At 32.6% G+C, this 21586-nt stretch overlaps 1 protein-coding gene across 3 annotated transcripts; it reads left to right on the top strand.

Moving 5' to 3' along the window:
• The first annotated feature begins 3246 nt into the window (after window positions 1-3246).
• On the top strand, window positions 3247-18632 carry LOC136982941 (uncharacterized). Of its 3 annotated transcripts, none has more exons than XM_067279518.1 (4): window positions 3247-3327; window positions 16052-16116; window positions 18037-18078; window positions 18146-18632. In XM_067279518.1, the coding sequence occupies exons 2-4, from the start codon at window positions 16062-16064 to the stop codon at window positions 18388-18390; spliced, it is 342 nt and encodes a 113-aa protein (XP_067135619.1). In that variant the 5' UTR covers window positions 3247-3327; window positions 16052-16061; the 3' UTR covers window positions 18391-18632. The 3 variants fall into 3 exon arrangements, with proteins under 3 accessions (XP_067135619.1, XP_067135618.1, XP_067135617.1); XM_067279517.1 differs by lacking the exon at window positions 3247-3327 and adding an exon at window positions 8526-8588; XM_067279516.1 differs by lacking the exon at window positions 3247-3327 and adding an exon at window positions 12910-13048.
• Window positions 18633-21586: the final 2954 nt, after the last annotated feature.

Raw genomic sequence — 21586 nt, 5'->3', positions numbered from 1 at the left:
ATACACATTCTGTGTTTTGAAATGTTCAATTAGAATAATGACAAACTTGTATTATTACAACACTTTTATATCTAAATAATGAAATATAAATTTTAAAAAAATATTTTGATAATAGTCATTTTTTACTATAAATATTTAAGAAATTCGTAGAAATGTAGAATATAATCTTATTTCTGATAAAAATTTGAAATACGGTAGTACTCTATATAAATTTAATTCATTCCAGAAGGCTGTTCGAGTGCCGACCTGGTTTTTCCCGTAAAGAATAATGTAAATCAGATTAATCCGTTCCAGACTTTCAAAAATACTCTTATAAAAGTACTTTAACTAGAATTTAACACAAATTTAACAAGAAGTCTATAAGCTTAGCATATAAAAAACTGAACACAGTAAATAGATGCAATAAATGCATGTTTATTCTCACTTTATGTGTAACTTTAGAGAGATGATGGCGTATGTAAAAGGTGGTGAACATGGTGAAGAGGAAGAGAGATGTTATTGTTTGGAACACTGACATTTTCTTTGTTTCATCTGGGAATACCCATGCGCAATAACGATGACAAAGTATGCCTATTAATTTTAGCAATAATTCAGTCTGAAGAAGATAGGCAACTCTAAAGTTTCATTTTATTTTTAAATTAGTAACTAAATTTTATCATATAGAACTTTATATGGGTGACAGTAATTAAAGTTAATATAAAAATATTTGTTTTTAATCGAAAACTTGTTACAGGACGTATTTGTTCGGCTGAGTGCAGAGTAAACAGTGCACTACCGAGCGATTTTTTCCTCTAATATGTATTCTAATCTCGAATTGTTCAAGTTAGGAGTTCGAGTACTGAGGTACCGACGACCGCATGGCCGAGCGATTGTGGTAGCTTACCTCTCTGGGGGACCCGAGATCGAATCAGGACGGGTCAATAAATCCCCAGGAATTTTTCGGGGAGCGGTCCGTCCGGATATGTCGGGTCCCGTCCCTCACCACCCAGCCATCCCATTGTAGACCTAGCCAAACTCATAATGGGCTTGTTAAATGTTAAAAAAGGCCCTCTTAGTGCCAATAAAACACAAAGAGTTATAAAAAAGACTCTCCTTAAAACTGATTACCCATAAAAGAATGAATACATATTACACAAAAATAATTAGTTTAGCTGTAAGAAACATTTTTATTCTCGATAACCTATATATATAATCGAGTTGGGTTGACAATAATAATAATGATAATAATAAGCGCAGAGCCCAAGCAGTTAGAAGTTGAAAGTTGAAATTTGGTACACAGTTAGCGTACGTCACGAGAACGTACACTAAGAAGGGATTTTTCGAAATTCCCCCCGCAGGGGAGAGAGAGAAGATTAAGGCTTACCCTGAAGAACTCGGCTTCTATTGTATTACAGTATTTTAGATGCGCGGTGTTAACAATGCAATGTTAACACATTGCATTGTTAACATTTCCCCTCATGTGTTAACATTGTTAACACTCCCCCGCGTGGAAGTGTTAACAATGGAAGTGTGAACAATGGAAGTGTTAAGAGAAAGCGACATGCAAGGTTTACAGGAGCAGATTCAGTTTTTTTGTGTTTTTGCGGGAAATCGAAAATATTTTTAGACCCATCTAAAACTTTCTAATTAGTCTGGAAACAGGGAACCTAATTCTTGCATTTTGTGAAAACGGGTAACATTGGCTATAATGTAATAACCTTTATTTTCGCTATCGTTACTTTTTGCCCGAGCAACACCGGGCTTATCTGCTAGTAGGTGAATAAAATAATCAATCAAAAATTCACTTCGTTTAAAAAATCAAAAGGAATACTATAAAGATCATATCAGAATTTATGCTTTTCAACACATAAATGATATAGGCTATTTGAAAAAATGAACACAAAATATTTTTATATTGTACTAGCAGATAGGCCCGGCGTTGCTCGGGCAAAAGTAACGATAGCGAAGATTAAGATTATTACGTTATATTCAATTTAACCCGTTTTCACAGAATGCAAGAATTGGGTTCCCCTGTTTCCAGACTAATTAGAGAATTTTTAGGTGAGTTTAAAAATATTTCGATTTCCCGCAAAAACGAAAAAAACTGCATCTGCGTCTTGCACGTCGCTTTCTCTTAACACTTCCATTGTTGATGGAAATGTAAAGACTTAATCCTGTCCCTCTCTCCCGTGATGAGAAATTTCGAAAAATCCCTTCTTAGTGTGCATTCTCGTGATGTACCCTAACTGTGCACCAAATTTCAACTTTCAACTCCTAACCGTTTGGGCTCTTAACACCATTGGTACTTAACACTTACATTGTTATTTAACACTTCCATTGTTGATAGAAGTGTTAAGACTTAATTTTGTCCCTCTCTCCCGTGAGGAGGAATTTCGAAAAATCCCTTCTTAGTGTGCGTTCTCGTGACATACCCTAACTGTGTACCAAATTTCAACTTTCAACTCCTAACCGTTTGGGCTCTGCGCTGATTATTATTATTATTATTATTATCATCAACTCGCCTCGATTATATATATAGATACGTATTTAATTTACATGTTCGAATTGCAACTATTTGTGCTTAGTTCAATCAAATGAAAACTTAATTGAAAATTCAAATACAATCTGGATTTTTCATACAAGTTCTTCTTTAATTTAATTAACAGATAGTGACTAACGTGAGAAAATTATTTTGATTTAGTTTTAGGAAATGATTTTTGTGTGTTGCAATCGAGGAATACATTAAAAAAACAGTTTTATAAATTTATTTGGACTATGTTAAGTTCTGTTAATGTTTAATAATAGCACAATTATATTATGTTTAATTAATTGATACGATTCGATTAATTTATTAATATAATTATATTTAATAAATTACATGTAAATAATCCATGTACCCCCTCCAAAAAAATTTAATTTATAGCTAATGTAAGGTTTATTCAAGTTACATCATTTTAGTGTAATTTTGTTCATACGACATACGAGCAGTGCTACCGTTTCTAGGGTAATTTCAATCTCTCAAGATACTGTTTAGGGCAGTCTTATATTTAGGGTAAATTTAGGGTAAAACTGCCCTGTAACCTGATGCTTTTATTGTAAAAGTTTTTATCGTACACTTGTAAAAGAAATCTATGCCAGATTTGATTTCAGTAATAATGGTCGAACTTGAAGAGTTTTCTCAATCTAGGGTAATCTAGGGTAAAACGAAGGCGACGTCAGGGTAGTTCCACGGCAGCACTGCATACGAGGGAGTTACTACATTTTGACAAGTGTTCTATTCTCCGTTGAGTTTCGGACTACAGGCTTTTTATACTGTGCATCTTAGTAAGATATTCACTTAGATAATAGGTAAGATATACATAAATATAGATTATACATGCATAATAATATTAATTCCTTATTATTTACATTAATTTGTATCGTTTGACCAAAAGACGGTTAATGTTACCTTAGGTAGCCAAGATGGCGGCTCGTCTCTAATTCCAGCAAGGAAACAGTGGGACGCACGTTCTAACCTAACCTAACCTAATAAATTACCATAATTATTAGCAACCAAATTATTAGAATAGGTTAGGTTAGAACGTGCGTCCCCCTGTTTCCTTGCTGGAATTAGAGACGAGCCACCATCTTGGCTACCTAAGGTAACATTAACCCAAAAAAACATAGTAATTTCGGTTGATTGGAATTGGTTTCGGTTTTGATTTTGTTTTTAGGCTTTCTTAGGCCTAAAAACAAAATCAAAACCAATTTTTTATGTTTTCGTAGAGAATATGTCGAAAACGGACTTTATATCAGATTTTCCGATTTTGACGAGAAGATGCCGATTAGGAAAAGTCGGACAAGGGAAGGGGAGGGATGGGTTGTGCTTCAGTGGACGTCCTTTTATAATGCCTTCAGTTAATATTTTAAAATGGTAGAATTTAATTATATCATTTCTGTCTGAACAAGCCATCAATTATAAATATTTACTGCTGTATTTTCCTCAGCTTAATCTATTAATAATAGAAGAATGTTTTTCACTTTAAAAGTAGATAATATAAACTGACTCATAGACTGATAAATACTAACTTGTGTTATTGGTGTTAAAATAGATAACATGACACATATACAGACATTGATATCAATTATTTGTACAAAGAGCCTATTATGAGTTGCCTCTATTATAATGCAATTATCACGATTGTTGAATGACTATTATCATTATGGCAATTTTTTCGTATAAAATAGACAATACTGTATTTTACCAGAATTCGTTAAACCAAACTGTAAATTAACTCCACGATCCTAAAGAAATAACCTCACTTCCAGCTATGGTTTCTTTTACAGTTTTCGACGTAAACAATAAAAATTAGTAATGTAATAAATGTTCTATTTTGAACAGAATAGATTTTTCTCTCGTAGTAAATAAAGACGGGTTCGACCTGCGATTGTAAAGATTCAAATAATTTTAGCGGACTATTCTACTGTACTTAGAAAATAGGGGTTAAAGTTTAAGGACGCACACTCCTTTAAATGGATGCGGTCCCATGCAAACACGTGCTAATTTGCTTATCAGGAGTGCATACAGTAATGCCAGATTCAGCTACTTTGCGCCAAATTTGGCTTGATTTTTACTGTTTTGGTGCTAAAAATATATTCTGTTCTTTAAAATAATCTTCAGCAGGACAAAAATAATACGAATTTCTTTAAGCTTCGTTTTGCTTTACCACTCTGATATATATAACTCCATACTTGAACGGCGAATATCACCTCTCCTCATTTTGTTTGATTTGAAAAATCATTTAGATTTTGTTTTTGTTAATAAACTTAATTTAACGCTATTTAGTAAATTAATTCAAAATACTGCATTATAGTTTAGAGATTTCGATTGTCTGTTAAGTCTTCCTAAGTCTCCTCGATTGCCTCCCTAAATTATATGACCCTTGACCCTGAGAATCGTTAATACGAACCCCTTTAACACCTACTTTTTCCCCAAACTACGCTAAAAAAATTCACTTTTTATATTTTTGATCATAAATATTCATGTCGGAGTGAAAGCAAAACTGATACAAAAAATTATGACGTAAAAATTATGGCGAAAAAATCCCCCAAAGGCGATTTTATAGTAGAAATATTAAAATAATATGAAATAATTAAAAATAAATGCTTTCATTTACAAAATATAGAGTTAGAGATACTTTATTTGTCATTTTATTGCATCAAAAGCAAGCCGCATCGAGACACGTACTTTTTTAATACGAACCTTCAATAAAGCTAACTAACTATTGTTCTCCTAGCGATTCGTATAACGCGAGTTGACTATAGTCTACAATATATAGCAGTGGTTCTCAACCATTCTGAGACCGCGGAACACCATTCATATACTTTTTACTACACGGAGCATTAGCATCAATATATTCAAAAATTGATAAGCAATTCTATGTTTACTATTCTCAGGAAACAATGAAGCAATAAACTGTAATATATTGAATAAAATAGGAACATGGAATTGTCTACGAATATAGCAACGGGAATACATATGAATAAAAACTTTAAAATCTTTTCTTTCGTGGAACACTCGATGCAGGTTTGCGGAACACTGGTTAAGAACTACTGGTATATAGAAAGGTTTCAATGTTGCATGCCACGTGATAAAACGCGCTCTTCCCCATGTTTATGGTCTAGCTTCCGCTTGTTTAGCTTGTTATCTGACAGGTTGGCAGCGCGTTTTTTTTCAATTTAAATTTAATAGAACTACAGTATTTTTATGTCATTGACAAAAATTTAAAAAAAAAGTGCTTTTCTGGCGGGCTATTCTCGCGGGCTATTCTCGCAGTCTGACAGAACGAGATTCTGCTTTATATGAAAAGAAAGTTTCATTATGTCAAGATGTCGATTCATACGAAGCCAGCATTTTTAAGAAGCCGATTCATGCGAAAACAGCATCTTTGTTTTAGATCAAGAGTTTTGCTTAAAGTAGAATTTGGTGACATCATAAACTATTTGGTTTTGACGATAAATTTCTACACTCCTTCACAAATGAAAGCTTGCAAACTTGAAAATGATTACGTGCTCTTTCATAACTCTCCTGATATGCAGTTGGGTTATGGCCACTCTCAATCCCCATGTTTAATGTTGGCATCCAATCTGGTGATGACTCATCACACAACGAGGAAGGTTTTCCTCTAGGTAAAAAAAACTTTTTCAATAATACATTATTATTATTAATATATATATATATATATACTAGCAGATAGGCCCGGCGTTGCTCGGGCAAAAGTAACGATAGCGAAGATTAAGATTATTACGTTATAGTCGCAAAACAAGAAGAGTAATTTCATCAACGAACTAAGTTTTTCTAGAGAAAGGTCGAATTTGAAAATCGAATATTCTAATATCGTTCGATTTTCCTGAAAGGTCAAGAAAAACCAAACTAATCTGTTTAAATTTGAAAATCGAATATGTTCCAACTTATTACTATTTTTCTTTTTTCTTTTTTTTCCAGCGCCCGTAAATCTTGCACGTCGCTTTCTCTTCTTTTCCATTGTTACTTAATCCCCAAGCAGGCCAAAAAAATCAAATTAAAAGCTGAAAAGTTTCCTGAATGTGCCTGCAGTTCTATTTCGTCAAATAGTTCGGCTAGATCGACAAACGACGTCAACGTATCCGGAATTGGCTAGGAAATTCTAAATCCTGCTTAGATAAAGTTGTATACTTTGACTAACCTTCAATATAATCAATATTTGGAACCAATACTGTTATTTTGCATTTATAGTAACATTTATATTGCATAAATTATACTGCGGCGACCAGTAACTTGTCACAGACTCGACAGATGGCGCCGTTCCTCTAGAGGCCCTCATAGCCTCGTACACGAGAACTCGATTATTCCGGTGGATTCTGGGTTACCTTAGTTTGTTGGATGTTAGCAGCTAGAGCACGTGTAGCTCTAACGTGTACTGCACTTGTACCGATTGTTCACGAATAAATATTGTTATAGTTTTAATGGTAGCCGTGGACTTTACTTAATTCCTTTGTTTCATCTCGATAAGCGACGTCTGTGTAATGATGGAAATGGATGGGCGATGGACCGACAGTCCTTTGATTCCACGTGTGATCCGCCATTGCCCTCAAAGCAATCATGAATACAGTTTTAAATTATCTTACATACAGTGGCAGATTTTTGCGCTAGCTTTATTGAGGAATTCTCAATGACGCTAGCAATGCAGAATTACAAAGATGCTCTACATCTATTCTCTAAGTCAAATTACATCCGTATTAAAACATGCTTTTTTACGTTATAATTAAATAATTTTACGTTATAAAAACAAATCGCGAAATTAAGAAGCAAATTTGAACGCATTGAAATAAGTAACGAAAAACATAATAAAAGACAGCTTTTCATCAGTAACGATTTATCAATACAAGTCAGCATGCAAATTAGAAAAACAGACGAAATAAATTAAAACAAACGCTGCAACAAATTAAAAATATCAAATTGCTTGTATTTGGCTTACGCTAAAAGTTTTCCAGGTTTCTTGTTTATCTGTATCTTCCACGTTAAAAAAAATCTATCATCAAGCTTCCTGTTTTTTTCGAATTTTCAAATATTTACATATAATATTTTTTCAATCCTTGTAACATTATATGCTATACATTTACTGTAGGCCTATATTTATTCAAACGTTATTGTGACATGCGGAGGTGGTAATTAAATCATTAAATGATATTTTAATACGATGTCGAAAAGAGAGAGAAAAAGGTCAAACGAGGAAAAGATGACAAAGGAGAAAAAACTCACAAACATCCCATTTTTCGAGATTTCTTAACAGATAAGACCGATTAAATGTCCTATTTAAACAATTATTACTAAGGTTGTAACTAGAGGATTGCGCAATTGTCCGGCGCCATCTTTGGGGTTTATTTGAAAATTGTACGTTATTTTATTTATTTGGCTGTTTAGTGGTATCTGAATAATTATTTCAAAATCAGTGGGTTGTCAACAAGGGCCTCCTTCAACAGGGGGGCCCCAAAACAAAATCTTTCATAAGAAACTATTTTTGTTTTATTTGTGTTTACGCGCGCTTTAGCTGGAGTTCTTGTGTTGTTTATTCGTCGCGAATATCACCATGGTAAATTGCTGTGTAATTGGGTGTAATATAGTTCACTCAAGAACAAAGGAAAATGTTTTTTAAAATTCCCGGCATTATTTGTCATCAAAGACCTCAAACTGAGGAACTTTCACGACGAAGACATCAGCATGACTCTTGAGAATTAAACAGAAAAATTTCAATGCGGATAAATTAAATATCAATACAAGTTTGTCAGAAACATTTCATTTCAGGTAAACAATAAATCAGATTACTATTTATCAGTAAACGATAAGATTAAACTTTTGCACGAGTATCATAAACTATGTACAGTACAAGCCGATTGCACAAATCCTTTTGTTAATATCGACAAAATAAAGTTAAATAATTAGTTTGAATAGATAAAGTTAGAACACAATCATTTTCCTCTTTCAATTTGTTTTCTTAGGGCATGCTTGTAATAAATATACAGTGGAGTTGATATTAAAGTGTTAAGATGCTGCTTTTTACAATACATTAGTAACAAATAATCATTACATAGTAAGTAACCTTCAAGTTGTTCCTGACAAATTCATATTTGTTATTTATATATAACATACCATAATGATAAGTTCTTTTTAATATTAATTGCTTAATGTTAAAATTATATCTATATATATAATCGAGACGAGTTGATGATGATGATGATGATGATGATGAGGCTGGCCGGATGGCCGAGCGGTCAAGGTGGCATCCTACCGCTCTGAGGGACCCGGGATCGAATCCGAACGGGTCGAATAATTCCCAGGAATTTTTCGGGGGGGGGTCCGTTCGGATATGTCGGGTCCCGTCCCTCACCACCCGGTCGCCCCATTGTGGGCCTGGCCGAACCCATAATGGGCCTTCTAAAAGAGGCTCTCTTAGTGCCCACAAGGCGGAAAGAGTTTAAAAAAAAAGATGATGATGATAATAATAATAATAATCAGCGCAGAGCCCAAACGGTTAGGAGTTGAAAGTTGAAATTTGGTACACAGTTAGGATACGTCACGAGAACGCACGCTAAGAAGGGATTTTTCGAAATTCCTCCCTACGGGGGAGAGGGACAGGATTAAGTCTTAACACTTCAATCAACGATGGAAGTGTTAAGAGAAAGCGACGTGCAAGACGCAGATGCAGTTTTTTTCGTTTTTGCGGAAAATCGAACATATTTTTAGACCCATCTAAAAATTCTGTAGTCTGGAAACAGGGGCGACCCAATTCTTGCATTTTGTGAAAACGGGTAAGGTTGATTATAACGAAATAATCTTAATATTCGCTAAAACGGTTAGGAGTTGAAAGTTGAAATTTTTGGTGCACAGTTAGAGTACCAGTGTTAAGTACCAAAGTGTTAAAAGAAAAGGGCAACCTGACGACAAACGTGCAGGGGGTACATGCCCCAATATACGGGCGCTCTGCTTTGAACACTTAAAGGGTAGACGATAGAATGGAAGCTTTCTTTTAATACTGTTTTGCTATAATATTTAAATAGAGTTTAAATTAGATTTGAAGCTTGGATTAAAATTTTATATTTCATATCGAATATGCGCAAAACGTAAACACAATATTTATATTTATTATAAAGTAAACGCGATACTTAAACACTTTGGTTAATGTTACCCTTGGTGGCAAGATGGCGACCATAGGGATTTTTCCCTACATTCTAGATGGCGACGGGGAAAATTTTTTCCCCTGCGTTCGACGTAGCGGCCGCGTTTCCTGTAACCTCGAAACGGAGACGCGCGATTTCGCGTTTGTGACGTGAGAGGGAGCTCTTTGGAAATGTTGTGACGAAATGTGTTGGTGCCGAGATCGTCGAATTATGCAAATTTCGTTTGCAGGGAGTTTAGAAGACGGTGGTGTGTTGCATGTTCAGTGTTGGCATCGAAATTTTTTTTTTTTACAATATCTGTTCTTTCCGAATTGCTAAAAAGGCAATTTATATTTTTTACGAGTAAAAACAAAAAGAAATTGCTATTTTGTTTGTTGAAATTTGTTGAAATTTCGTGCACGTCATGGGCGACGTTGATTTGAGTTCGAAGGAATTCTGGGCCAAATGTACTACCAGGAAGTTTTATAAAATGATGGAAACAGATTATTCGGAATTGGGATTGAACCCTGCAATTGATAATGCATTCAAATTTGCGGTCCAATTAGGTATACAGCAGATAAAGTCGCAGTATTCTACGTGCGATAAGACATGCAAATTATATTCGCGTTTTTCATGAACTATAGAGGGCGCTGAATTTTTACAAAATGGCTACTTTATCTGGGTCGCTTGTAACTAGTAATGTAAAATTAATCATATATTACTGCCCGATATAATGATATATGCTGCTTGCAGCTGTTTATCGAGAAATTTTATACTATCAGAACAATTATTGCTAGCGGGATACGTCATTATGTGGTATCAAAGCAAGTTAGCGAGATCGTTCTATGCATGTTTGTGCCCTTTGTGTTAAAAACATCAGCTTTGACATTGTCCTATCAGGGTTAGATTTACAAGTAAAAAGCTATGTAAATTGTTGCTTAGGCTTCGACTTTCAAGCAGCCTCAAACATTTGTACAAACAAAAAAAAAATTAAAGTCGAATTTTGTAATAAACATTTTTTTACAAACCAACAAAACATACTTTACTTTTTATTTTGTGTAGTATTTCGTTAATTTTTTTCTAAGAATTAACGTAAGGTCTTTTTTTAAAAAAATGATAAAACCAATTTTAAAAAAGATTTTTAAAGGAATGGGTATAAAAATTTAATTAAATTCAGTTATAAAACAGAAGACTAGTGAAACCTCACATCTTTTTCTTCCAATAACCGTATTGAATCAGAGAGATAGTCCGATTTAATTTTTTTTCTTTTTATGATTGACTTCTTAAATTGTGAAGGGTTGGTAAGGGGACTTACATTCGGCTTAAGGCTTCGAAATGCTTAAATCCGACCCTGTGTCCCATACAAAATAACTGGCATTTTAACTTTAAGAAAATATCTTTTAAAATTGACAGCATAACTTGTTCATGGAAAGTTGGACAATCGGGAAACTGCCAATTCTTAAGTCTAATTCACTCTTTCACAATTCGGAGAAGCTTATAAATATAACCGACCGATTTTCGAATAATCATCTGTTTTTCGTATGAGAATAGACGAAAACTTATATTAGGCTCCCGTAAATCTTCGAAATTGCAATTTGAAACGCAACAGAAAGCTTTACTTCTTCTATTGTTATTCATATTTACTGCTGATAATACACAAGAATTAATCAAACGACCCAGATGGAATAGTTTTGTTTTTAAACACCAGAGGGCGAGCATCCGGTGAAAAATGCGAATTACAGAAGCGAAAGAAATGAATGTCTATTTAGATGCAGTTCGTGTGCAGTTAAATATTCAGTGTACGAAGGAACTTTTAAAAGCAAATGTGGTCGTCTGTCCTGGGGATGTATCTTGTCATTCATATGGCACTACCTATGTCTAGAATGTGGAGCGACGATTTCGGCTTTAGCATCCGGGATATCTCGAAAAGCTAGTGTAGAACCCGAGATAGTTCCGTCTGCACCTGTTCAAAACGTCGATAATAATAAGAAGAAGAATTCAAAGAAATCAAAGAAGTGTCGGGATAAGGAAACGTCAACCACCGCGAGTAAAAAAGAAGAAATAAGAAGTCATCGAAAGTTGAAGCCGACGCAAAACAAGGGAGTAAAAAGGATCTATTATAAACAAAGATCAAAATTCGAAAGTCGGGAGGAAATGTAAAAAAAGGAAATGACAGACAATCAACGTGACTAAAAAAAAGTTTTTTTTTCTATTAAAATATGGTTTACAGTATCTTATTATAGTATAGGAGTTCCTAGGTCGCGTTATTACGAAACAGTGCGCAACGCGCAGTCTCCATAGAGACGAAGATGGCGACCGGAAACGCGTAAGCCACGTCGAACGCAGGGGAAAAAATTATCCCCGTAGCAGTCTCGAATTAGAGAAAATTTTCTCCGTCGCTGTCTAGAATGTAGGGAAAAATCCCTATGGTCGCCATCTTGCCACCAAGGGTAACATTAACCAAAACGTTATATATTTTAAATGCTAAACAGATCGGTCCAGATGTCGTAATTTATAACATTAATTCGTTTAATCAGGCTTTGTTTTTGAAATTAATAGCTTAACTTTGTGAAAACAAATATAAATATTCTATTTATTCACAATTATAAAATAAATAAAAACTAAACAGACTTGTCTTTATCAGAGGAACTGGTATTATGTAGCCTAAGTCAGCTTGATTTCCGTTGTAGTGGATAAATATTTAAACATACATTAAATACTCTATAAGCACTCTTCAGAAAATTATCATCACAGTTTATATAAATTTATTTTAAAATTTGTATATTTATTATAAATTTTATATAATATACTGTGAAAATAAATGTCTCGCAATCAAGATCTCGTAATATACATGAAAATATTTTTAAAAAAAGTTATATAAGTTAGTGTGATAAAGTTATTTCCGGCAATATTAATTAACTTCTGTTAATGCTTACAGATAACCATGGCAATTATTATATACTTACTTAATTGATATGATTCGACTAATTAATTAATTAATCAGCTCATTATTTAAATTTGCTAATTAAGCTAATTATACATGATTAACTTAATACATACAATATACAAATATATTTATGATTATTTATGTATACGTACACAAATGTATATATATATATAAATGTTCAGGTTGCCATTAGCCATCAGCAAGCAAATAATTAAGGAAGCCAATGACAGTGACTGTTTCATATGAAACGAATTATGTTATTAGCTTGCTGTTTTAGCTGCTTTCCTTCTGACACGCCCCAACAACTGATAGCGGGCTTAATACGTCACTTATTGAATAGAAATTCATTTATAGACTTCGGAAGAAATTTACTTACATTTTGATTTATTTGTTACTTGTTTCGGAGGGAAGTTTTACGAAGAAATCTTTTGTCGTTTGAAACTTCAGGTAAACGAATGTATTTAAATGATCAAAGATATAGATTATATTTTAAAGTATTGGCTTTTTATTGTGAATCTCGAAATTCGTGAATCAGAGATTAAATGAATTATACATTAGGAAGAATTCAAGTCGTAAAACGAAAACAAAACTGAAACGAAAACTCTGTATGTTTGAATTCTGTTTCTGAGTTTCTGTTTTCAGGTAATGTGGAGTCCAGGCTTTACTTATTTACTTAGCGAAGGGAACGGATTGTTGATTTGGTAACGTACAGTGTCCCTAAGGACACTGTGCGTTACCAAAAGGGGCTCTTAAAATTTTTAAAATTTCCAGAACCTCAACCGAATATCAATGTGTTATTTGAATTTTAGATATTCGCGTACCATTATATTGTTTAAATTATAAATTAATTCAACGGACAAATGTTACGCTAAAATCTTTACAAGTTACAAACGGAATCGAAACTATTTTGTGCGTGTTCTATGTAGGGATCCTTAGAATATCGATAAACATAAAATTAATTTCTATATTTTTTTTTCTTTTATCGATATTCATTTCTAGGTGTTATCGCTTCAATATTATTGGTTATTGCCTGTATAGTAACGGTATTACTATACTGAATTCTTCTAAAGTACTATTTAAAATTTTGAAAATGGAATTGGTTAATTTTCTACGAAATTTTTACGATTTTAAAAATTCGTAAAGAATAATTCAATTTTATGGCCATTTGCTAGATATCGCATGCATAATTAAAGATGTTACAAGTCTTAATAATAATAATTTTTATATAGAGTAAGAGCAAAATTTTTGTTGTTTCTTAAAATTAAAAAATTCTTCAAATTATACCACAGTGACGAGCAGCTCTTTCTGGATGCATGCCGCATACATCTTTTATGGAGTACCAGTATACTCCATAATTACTAGTACACTAGGTATTAAAATAAGTTATTTACTAATATTATGTAAATTAATTTAGTATATATATATATATATATATATATCTACAGAGAGTAAACCGGGAAAATATGAACACCTTAAGAGTAACGTCAGTTTTCTCCAAAATTATGAATGTAACAGACTCTTTTGGCACAGTCAATTTCTTCATAGACCTATCTTCATATTGCAAACACTTGAGTACCATACTCCACTTCGTTTCTAAAAATGCAGCAATTTTAAAAGGGATTGTATTTGCGCCTATCACTCCTTCAAACTGTAAGAGTTTCATAATAAATTATTTACAGTAGAGAACCGAAAATCGGAATCAATTGGGGACTGGGGTTGTTCAGATTAGGGATTTGTTCCGGTTACGGTCTATGTACGAAAAAATATATTAACCTGTCCGATGTTCAAACTTTTCTCCGTTGCGTGTCGCTTCGTGTTGAATTTTCGTCGATTTTAAGCCTAACGAAAATTTTTATAATAATAATCGAGGTTATCGTATCGTTAAAAATTATTTTTTTATTTTGTACGAACAAAATAAATATATTGAAGAATATAAAAACATGAAAATTATACTTTAGAAGTAAATTTAGTATCAAAAACGTTCGATTCGGCACGACACAGTCCGACTGAAAATCGTGCCGATTACCGGCGATTCCGATTACCAGGGTGCCGATTTACGACTCTCTACTGTGATTCAAAAATGCAAACGTAAAAACGATAGAAACACAACTGAACTGAAAACATTATATCGCCTGTATCATAAGACTATTCTAACGAGTAGTTATTATATACTTATTCTTACTTGTAAAAGTTTGTATTTTTGCATTTTTCATATCTAATCCATTTTCCTGCTTTTCTTAAAAATAATTCGTTACAGTAGCCTATAAACATTCAGCGTCTTTAGTATACTTTTTGTTTTTGTCTTAAAATTGTTTCTCTTGTTGTGTTACGAATTTTGCACTACGAAGCTGATTTATTTACGTTTATTGCTATCAACTACAGATGGTTTTGCTTCTTTTAGTTGCTTCGTATGCGAATAAGCAGTAATTACCTGCCTGCTGAGGCGTTCTCTTTTTCACTGCTTTCGTGTGTGTTCTTGGGTTTGAGTATTGTTCTTCTTCATTGTATTGTTCTACAGATGGTTTTGCTTCTTCTAGTTGCTTCGTATGCGAATAAGCAGTAATTACCTGCCTGCTGAGGTGTTCTCTTTTTCACTGCTTTCGTGTGTGTTCTTCGAGACATTCAATATTAATGTTGAAGAGTGACATGATAAAGGATGATATGAGCATGTTCATATCACCCCACACACATTTCCACATTGTTCTAGCCCTGAACGTCAACAGTTTCATATCGATTTATTTTTTACCCTAAAAAACATTATTTTTCAAAAATATCACACTACAGCAAATCTAGCTTACACAGCTAGTTCAAGCTTACAAATATAATTAGTAAACCATATTTTTTATGTATCTCGACAGATTCCTACAGATTATCGCTCCAAATCTTTTTATTCTGATAAATGTATGTGTCCACGTTGTTAAAAATGACACCGTGGAAGAGTCTTATACAGTATATGCTTCTCATTCGCATTGTTGTTACGGAGTTACGAATATGCACTTCTATTTCTCCGATATATCCTATATATATGGAGAATAATTTATTCTTAATATATATAGGGTTTATCGGGATTATATAAGATACATAGAAGAGGCTTCGCTAAAATAGCAACTTACTTGGGGGTGACACCAGACAGGAAACAGGAAAATAATTACGTTGCCAAAGCCCCAGGATCACGTATCAAGATACCTTCTGGGCCATATATTTTGTATTGTAAAAGATACATCTATTACAATAGAGAATTCAGAAATAAAGGAAAATCTTTAGTCATAGTTTATTATAGACGATTTACACACTGAATTCAAACGTTCTAGTTATCAGACCATAATGGCAAAGGCTTTTCAAGTGCCTACTTTATTATAATATTTTATACGAGTATAATATAATATATATTTCTAATTTTATGTTTGTAAACATTTAAACTTGATAATACATCAAAAATATGTTTTATAGATCTGTAACCATGAATCTTAACTATTGGATCGTTTTAGCAATTCTTTTTATGCTAACTAACAAAGGTATGTGATTTAAATTTCTTAAGTGTGTTAATTTGAAAAGAAAAACTTTATGATAATAGTTAAAAATCTAAGTGTCTCATGTATTATTATTATCGATAATCTTATAACGTAGCCCTCGTATAACGTGTTACTTATACAGCACAATTTCGATGTGAGTTCTTAGGTTTGGTTTGGTTTTATTCATATACGCCACGCGACACACGCGATCTGTCGAGAAGGGATTGGTCTTTTTGAGAAACTGGGCCCGTATTTACAAACACCTCGTATCGTAAGTTGCCAGATGCGAAAAGTCTCGTATTCACAAAGCACATCGTCAGGTACGATATTGTAGAAAGTCTCGTAACTATTACGATATCTAAGGACTCTCAAGTCTATATTTGGTTTTATTAATAGATAATCGAGTCGAAGGTTTTTTCTCATTGTTTCTTCTAAACTTCTCTGATTTGAAACTTCCGAGATGTTATCGAATGATGAAAAAACTTTTGGAATTCTTCACGATGGAATTAAAACTGTTTGTAGAAAGTCGTCCGAAAAAATCTGATTTATTATAATTTAATGTTATTTTTTTACAAAAAAACTATAAATTTGTCAATTTCTTTCAAAACTTCAATATTTCTATTAATATAACAATTTCTATTAATTAACAATATTTCTATTATAATACAAGTAGCAATTTTGGATAGATTTCGTTCTACACCTAAATCGGTTACATTTATCATTATTATCTATTATACATATACATAATCAATCTCAAAGTAACTAATTTCTATCCATTTTAATTCTAAAGAAATAAATGGTAATTTTCCTCAGACCAAGGTCTATAAACATAAGACACGATACAGTGTTTCATCGCGGCAGTCGCCATGTTGAGTCTTTTTCGGCGTGTACAGTGTTTCTAGGGCAAAGCTGATTGTTTCTTTCGATCTCAATTAATTGGATTTCTTGTATATATCTTAAAATCGAGATGGGTTAATAATATTAATAGTAATAAACGCAGAGCCCAAACAGTTAGGAGTCGAAAGTTGAAATTTGGTACACGAGTAGGATATGTAATAAGAATGTATACTAAGAAGGGATTTTTTGAAATCCCCCCCGCGGAGAAGAGGGAGAGGGTTAAAGGCTTCAACTAAATAGTTTCAAAATAAAAAACTATGTCAATGGTTCGTATAATAAAGTACGAGGATAAATTTATTTAGTTTTGAAATGCAAAAATTAGAGAAGAAATTTGGAGATATTTCTTAAAATAAGAATATATTTAATTTTCTATATTCACATCCATTTTCGTATTACACAAACTGTAAACAAGAGCTCAGAGGAAACATTTTTATAAATTAAAATTGGATCAAGAGAAAAGAAAACCATTCTGACAAACTTTAAATATTATCTAAAGTAAATCATCAAAAGTATTTGCACGTTAAACGTGTTAATTGAAGTGCAAGAGATAATAACCTCCTTCAATTAGGAACTTTCTTATGCATATAAACAAAGTTCAATTATTATAATATATCCGTCTACTAGTACGTATTTTCTATTAGCAGGACTTATTAGACTGGCTTTAAAGATACTGCGACACAGTTTCACAGATCAGAAATTTGTTTTATTTGATTTACCTAATAAGTCCTGCTAACAGAAAATACGTACTAGTAGACGGAATAATATTATAATAAATTAAGGACATTGAGACATATTAATTTAATTAAAGTTTAATTATTTTTATAGAGAATTAAATAAGTGCCTGTGTATAAAAATTTATTAAATTGTAGACAATTAGACAATACCAACAAATAGAAATATCAACTTCAACTTTATTTATTGTTTATTTTAAAATAAAACTATTATTAAGCAACAGCAAATGTGTTTTAAATATCCTAAGAATCAAGTAATTGTTTTTTGTATTATATTATATAAATTTCTTTGCAGTGAGATTAGACAACTCGTCGTACAACCAACAGGAATCGGCTAGTAAGTAATATTGTTTATCTTAAAAGATCTTGCTAAATATTTTTTAAAAATAATTTATTTATTTCAGAACTTGCAGCAGGTGCTATTGTTGGTATTATTATAGGATGTGTGGTTGGAATTATTGCTTGTTGTTCGTGTATATGTTATTTCTGTTGTAACTGCTGTCGTGGATCAGGCGGTGGAACTGTAATTGTGCAACAGAGTACTGCCGTTGCTCCTCCTGCTCCCACTATTATTACTATACCAACTGGGGGAAATAATAGCGGAGTTTCAAACGTTCCGTCATGCCCACCTGCTTATACTGCACGGTAAAAGTTGAAGTATTTAAGCTTTTCGAACAAGATGAATTTTGAAAGTTTGTATTCATTTAATAAAAAGTACCTAAGAGTACTTATAACCATAAATAATACAAAGTAGTGTTATATTACAAAGTTCATTTTTTATTCTATTTATACAACTTGAAATGCGTAGTTTAGAGTGACGATGACTAATTTCAAATAACGAGAAAATTTTATATTTAAATAATAAAACCTGTGACCTTTTTAAACTTAAAATTGTTTAGATTTTCAATTAGCTATTAAGATGATGCTTATTCTTTTATTGTTATGTTTATGTGGATATAATATTGTAACCAACTGAAGAGGGATGAATGTATACGTTTGAAATGCATATTGGAGTCAATAAAATTGAAATGATAAAACAGCCATCTTTTAAAGTCAACTGTGGTCGTTATGATAAGTTTGGTTTTCAAGCATTTACAACAACTAATATGTTCTATGCCAAGTTTTTACTTAGAATATTTAGTTAACAGCTAAAATTCCACGTCCTTTTTAAAAATAAAAACAGATAAAATCAGAACCTATTAATAAAACAAGGTCTTAGCATATGTGAGCAGCCGAAGGCCAGGGGTCGATCTCGACTGACCGCTTACTCGGCACGGGCGATTAAACCCGATCTCGACGTCCAAGGATGGCTATTCGAATTGGGTTCGGATCGTTAGATCTCTACCCAGTCAGGATTTCCGACACCAGTTAGGATAGAATTTATTTTAATCTCGCGTCCTAACTCGCGATAAAAATAACTTCAAATTCTGATTAAAAGGAGGGCTTACAATTTAGCGAGTGGGGAGTGCATAGATAAGTCGATAGGAGTCCGTTGAGGGAACTAGAGTCAATTCCAATTAACAAACTAACAAATACTTTAATTAATAGTCCATTTGTATTCTTGTTGTTTATCTGATTAGAATCTAACTATGATTCAACCTTAAAGTTAAATCCCTAACTGTGAGATCGAGAGAGAGTTTACACAAAAATACTGGTTATAATATCTCCATATTATTTGCTTGAAAATTTTCTATCCCTTGGGCGGAAGTTACTTGTATGAGGAACTATGGCACTCAGTTCAAAATAGAAGAGGATACTGGACGAGGGGTTGATGTGCGCAGAATTTGGCGCGTATCCTGTACTTATACTATTTTTCTCCTCCAATAGAGATTAAGAATTAAGATCATCTGACTTGGTGTCATGATGAGTCTTTTTGGTTTAGTCAACCCTTTATTCATGGGCGATAAAGATCTCTCTCGGAAACTGACTGTCAATACAGGAAACATTTGATCCTTGTTCTCTTTGATTTGTAGCTTTGATAAAAATTTTGAATTATTACATTTAATTTTAAAAGATTTTCTATGAATTTCTAGAATATTTTGTCTCAAAATATTCAGAATCTCTCACATACATTGATAAATTCCTGACAATAAATTTTTCAATGTAAAAATGTTAGGCTTGCTTCTATTATTTTCCATAATGCCTGGACAGTTTCACAATTTCCAATGCATCCGAATGTTTTTCACAAATATCCAGTTCACTAACCATTGCATAACTGACTCTCACATCCCTTTTCTTCCTTCCAATCCTTTTATAAGTTTTACTTTATCTCCTACTGGCCAGGAAAGGTATCCATGAATCATGTAATTTTACACCATCATTGCTATTGATTTTTATTTTTGGTTTTAATTTAATTATCTCCAAATGTTCTTGTATTTTCCTTTTAAGATTATTTCTCTCTTTCTTAACAATTTTGACAGTATCCTTTTTAATCTCGCAGCGCTGAGTATTGTTCCCCAACAACGTCAAGCAAATGCGGAATATTGGTTATTTATTTTAAAAATGCCTTTTTCATACTTTAATTTTACATAATTATTTTGAATATTTCTATTTAATTTATTTATCAGTCTGATTATTTTTATATTCCATTTGATATAGCCAATTATCAAGAATTTTTTAAGGGTAACCATTTAACAAAAACATATTAAGAACTTTGTTAATTTTTATGTGTTGATCATATGTTCTAGTGGTTCTATTTTGTATTTTTTAAATATATATATTAAAAGTATTCTTTTTATATACAATGGTACTTCCGATTTGTAATTAATCACCATTGGTCCCTCGTTCCTCGCTCCCCTTGTGGATGGGTTTGGCCGAAAACATGAAAACATGATGGGTATGATTAAAAAGACGTTACTGATAACAGCGTTAAAAAAACTTAAAAATGAAAAAAATAATATATATATATATATATATATATATATATATATATACGTTTCATTTTCAGTTTGATATCAATAAATTTTGCAACTGTTGTGCCAGAACCAATTTACAAATGAATCAACACTAGGGTTTCTCAAACGGGATTCCGGTTGTTTTTTTAACCGGGAAAATTCTGCAAATTTCTTAAAAATTCACTTTTTTCTTATTTTGTGTTAAAGTTCAGGAAATTTTACAAATAGAAAGTATAATTAACTCATAAACTGTCAGAATACATTTGTATTTCTTAATTTTAAGCCTACTTATTAGTTTTTTTAAATTTTTCCTCGTTATGGCATGTCACAAATGGTCAATAATCAATACGTAGCTTATTTGTGGCAGGACTCTGAAAATTCTGTACTTGTCGGAACCTGTAATATCTGGAATAATTGACCATTATGCCGTCTTAATTTTTAACTATGCCCAGTAGCTTCAATAACTGCGTAACGCCAGGTTGTGCGAATTGGGCAATGATACAAACGAGTACAAAGTCTGCAAGTATGAAGTTTTTCTTCATAAACCTGATTATTAAAGACAAACGAACTGCCGAATTATCGGGCTATAAGCTTGATGTTTCTATTAAAGCAGCCTAGGTAGACAAATCAAGAATACTAGAGAGCAAAAGAAGTTCTACAATCTCGAAAACGAACTAGAAATCTTCCAGGTTACAGGTGAAAAAACACATAACATCCGTCTTCTCTTAAATGCATTAAAGACGATTCCACCCACATCAGTTGAATCGGAAAGGACATTTTTGGTAGCAGGACTTTTCATTAGTTAAATAAAAACCAGATCGAGTGATCGGTGTATTGACCATCTTTTGCTTTTTAAAATCTTAATACAAAATATTATTGTAAATTTTTATAATATGTTTTATTTAAAAAACGAAATTACCTTTTCAGTTAAAAGTTTGATCTAAGTTCATT

This window comes from Centruroides vittatus, unplaced genomic scaffold (genome assembly GCF_030686945.1).
Source record: "Centruroides vittatus isolate TY-2023 unplaced genomic scaffold, ASM3068694v2 contig_874, whole genome shotgun sequence".
In the NCBI taxonomy this organism is placed as follows: domain Eukaryota; kingdom Metazoa; phylum Arthropoda; class Arachnida; order Scorpiones; family Buthidae; genus Centruroides; species Centruroides vittatus.
This window is presented reverse-complemented; position numbering and strand designations above follow the sequence as displayed.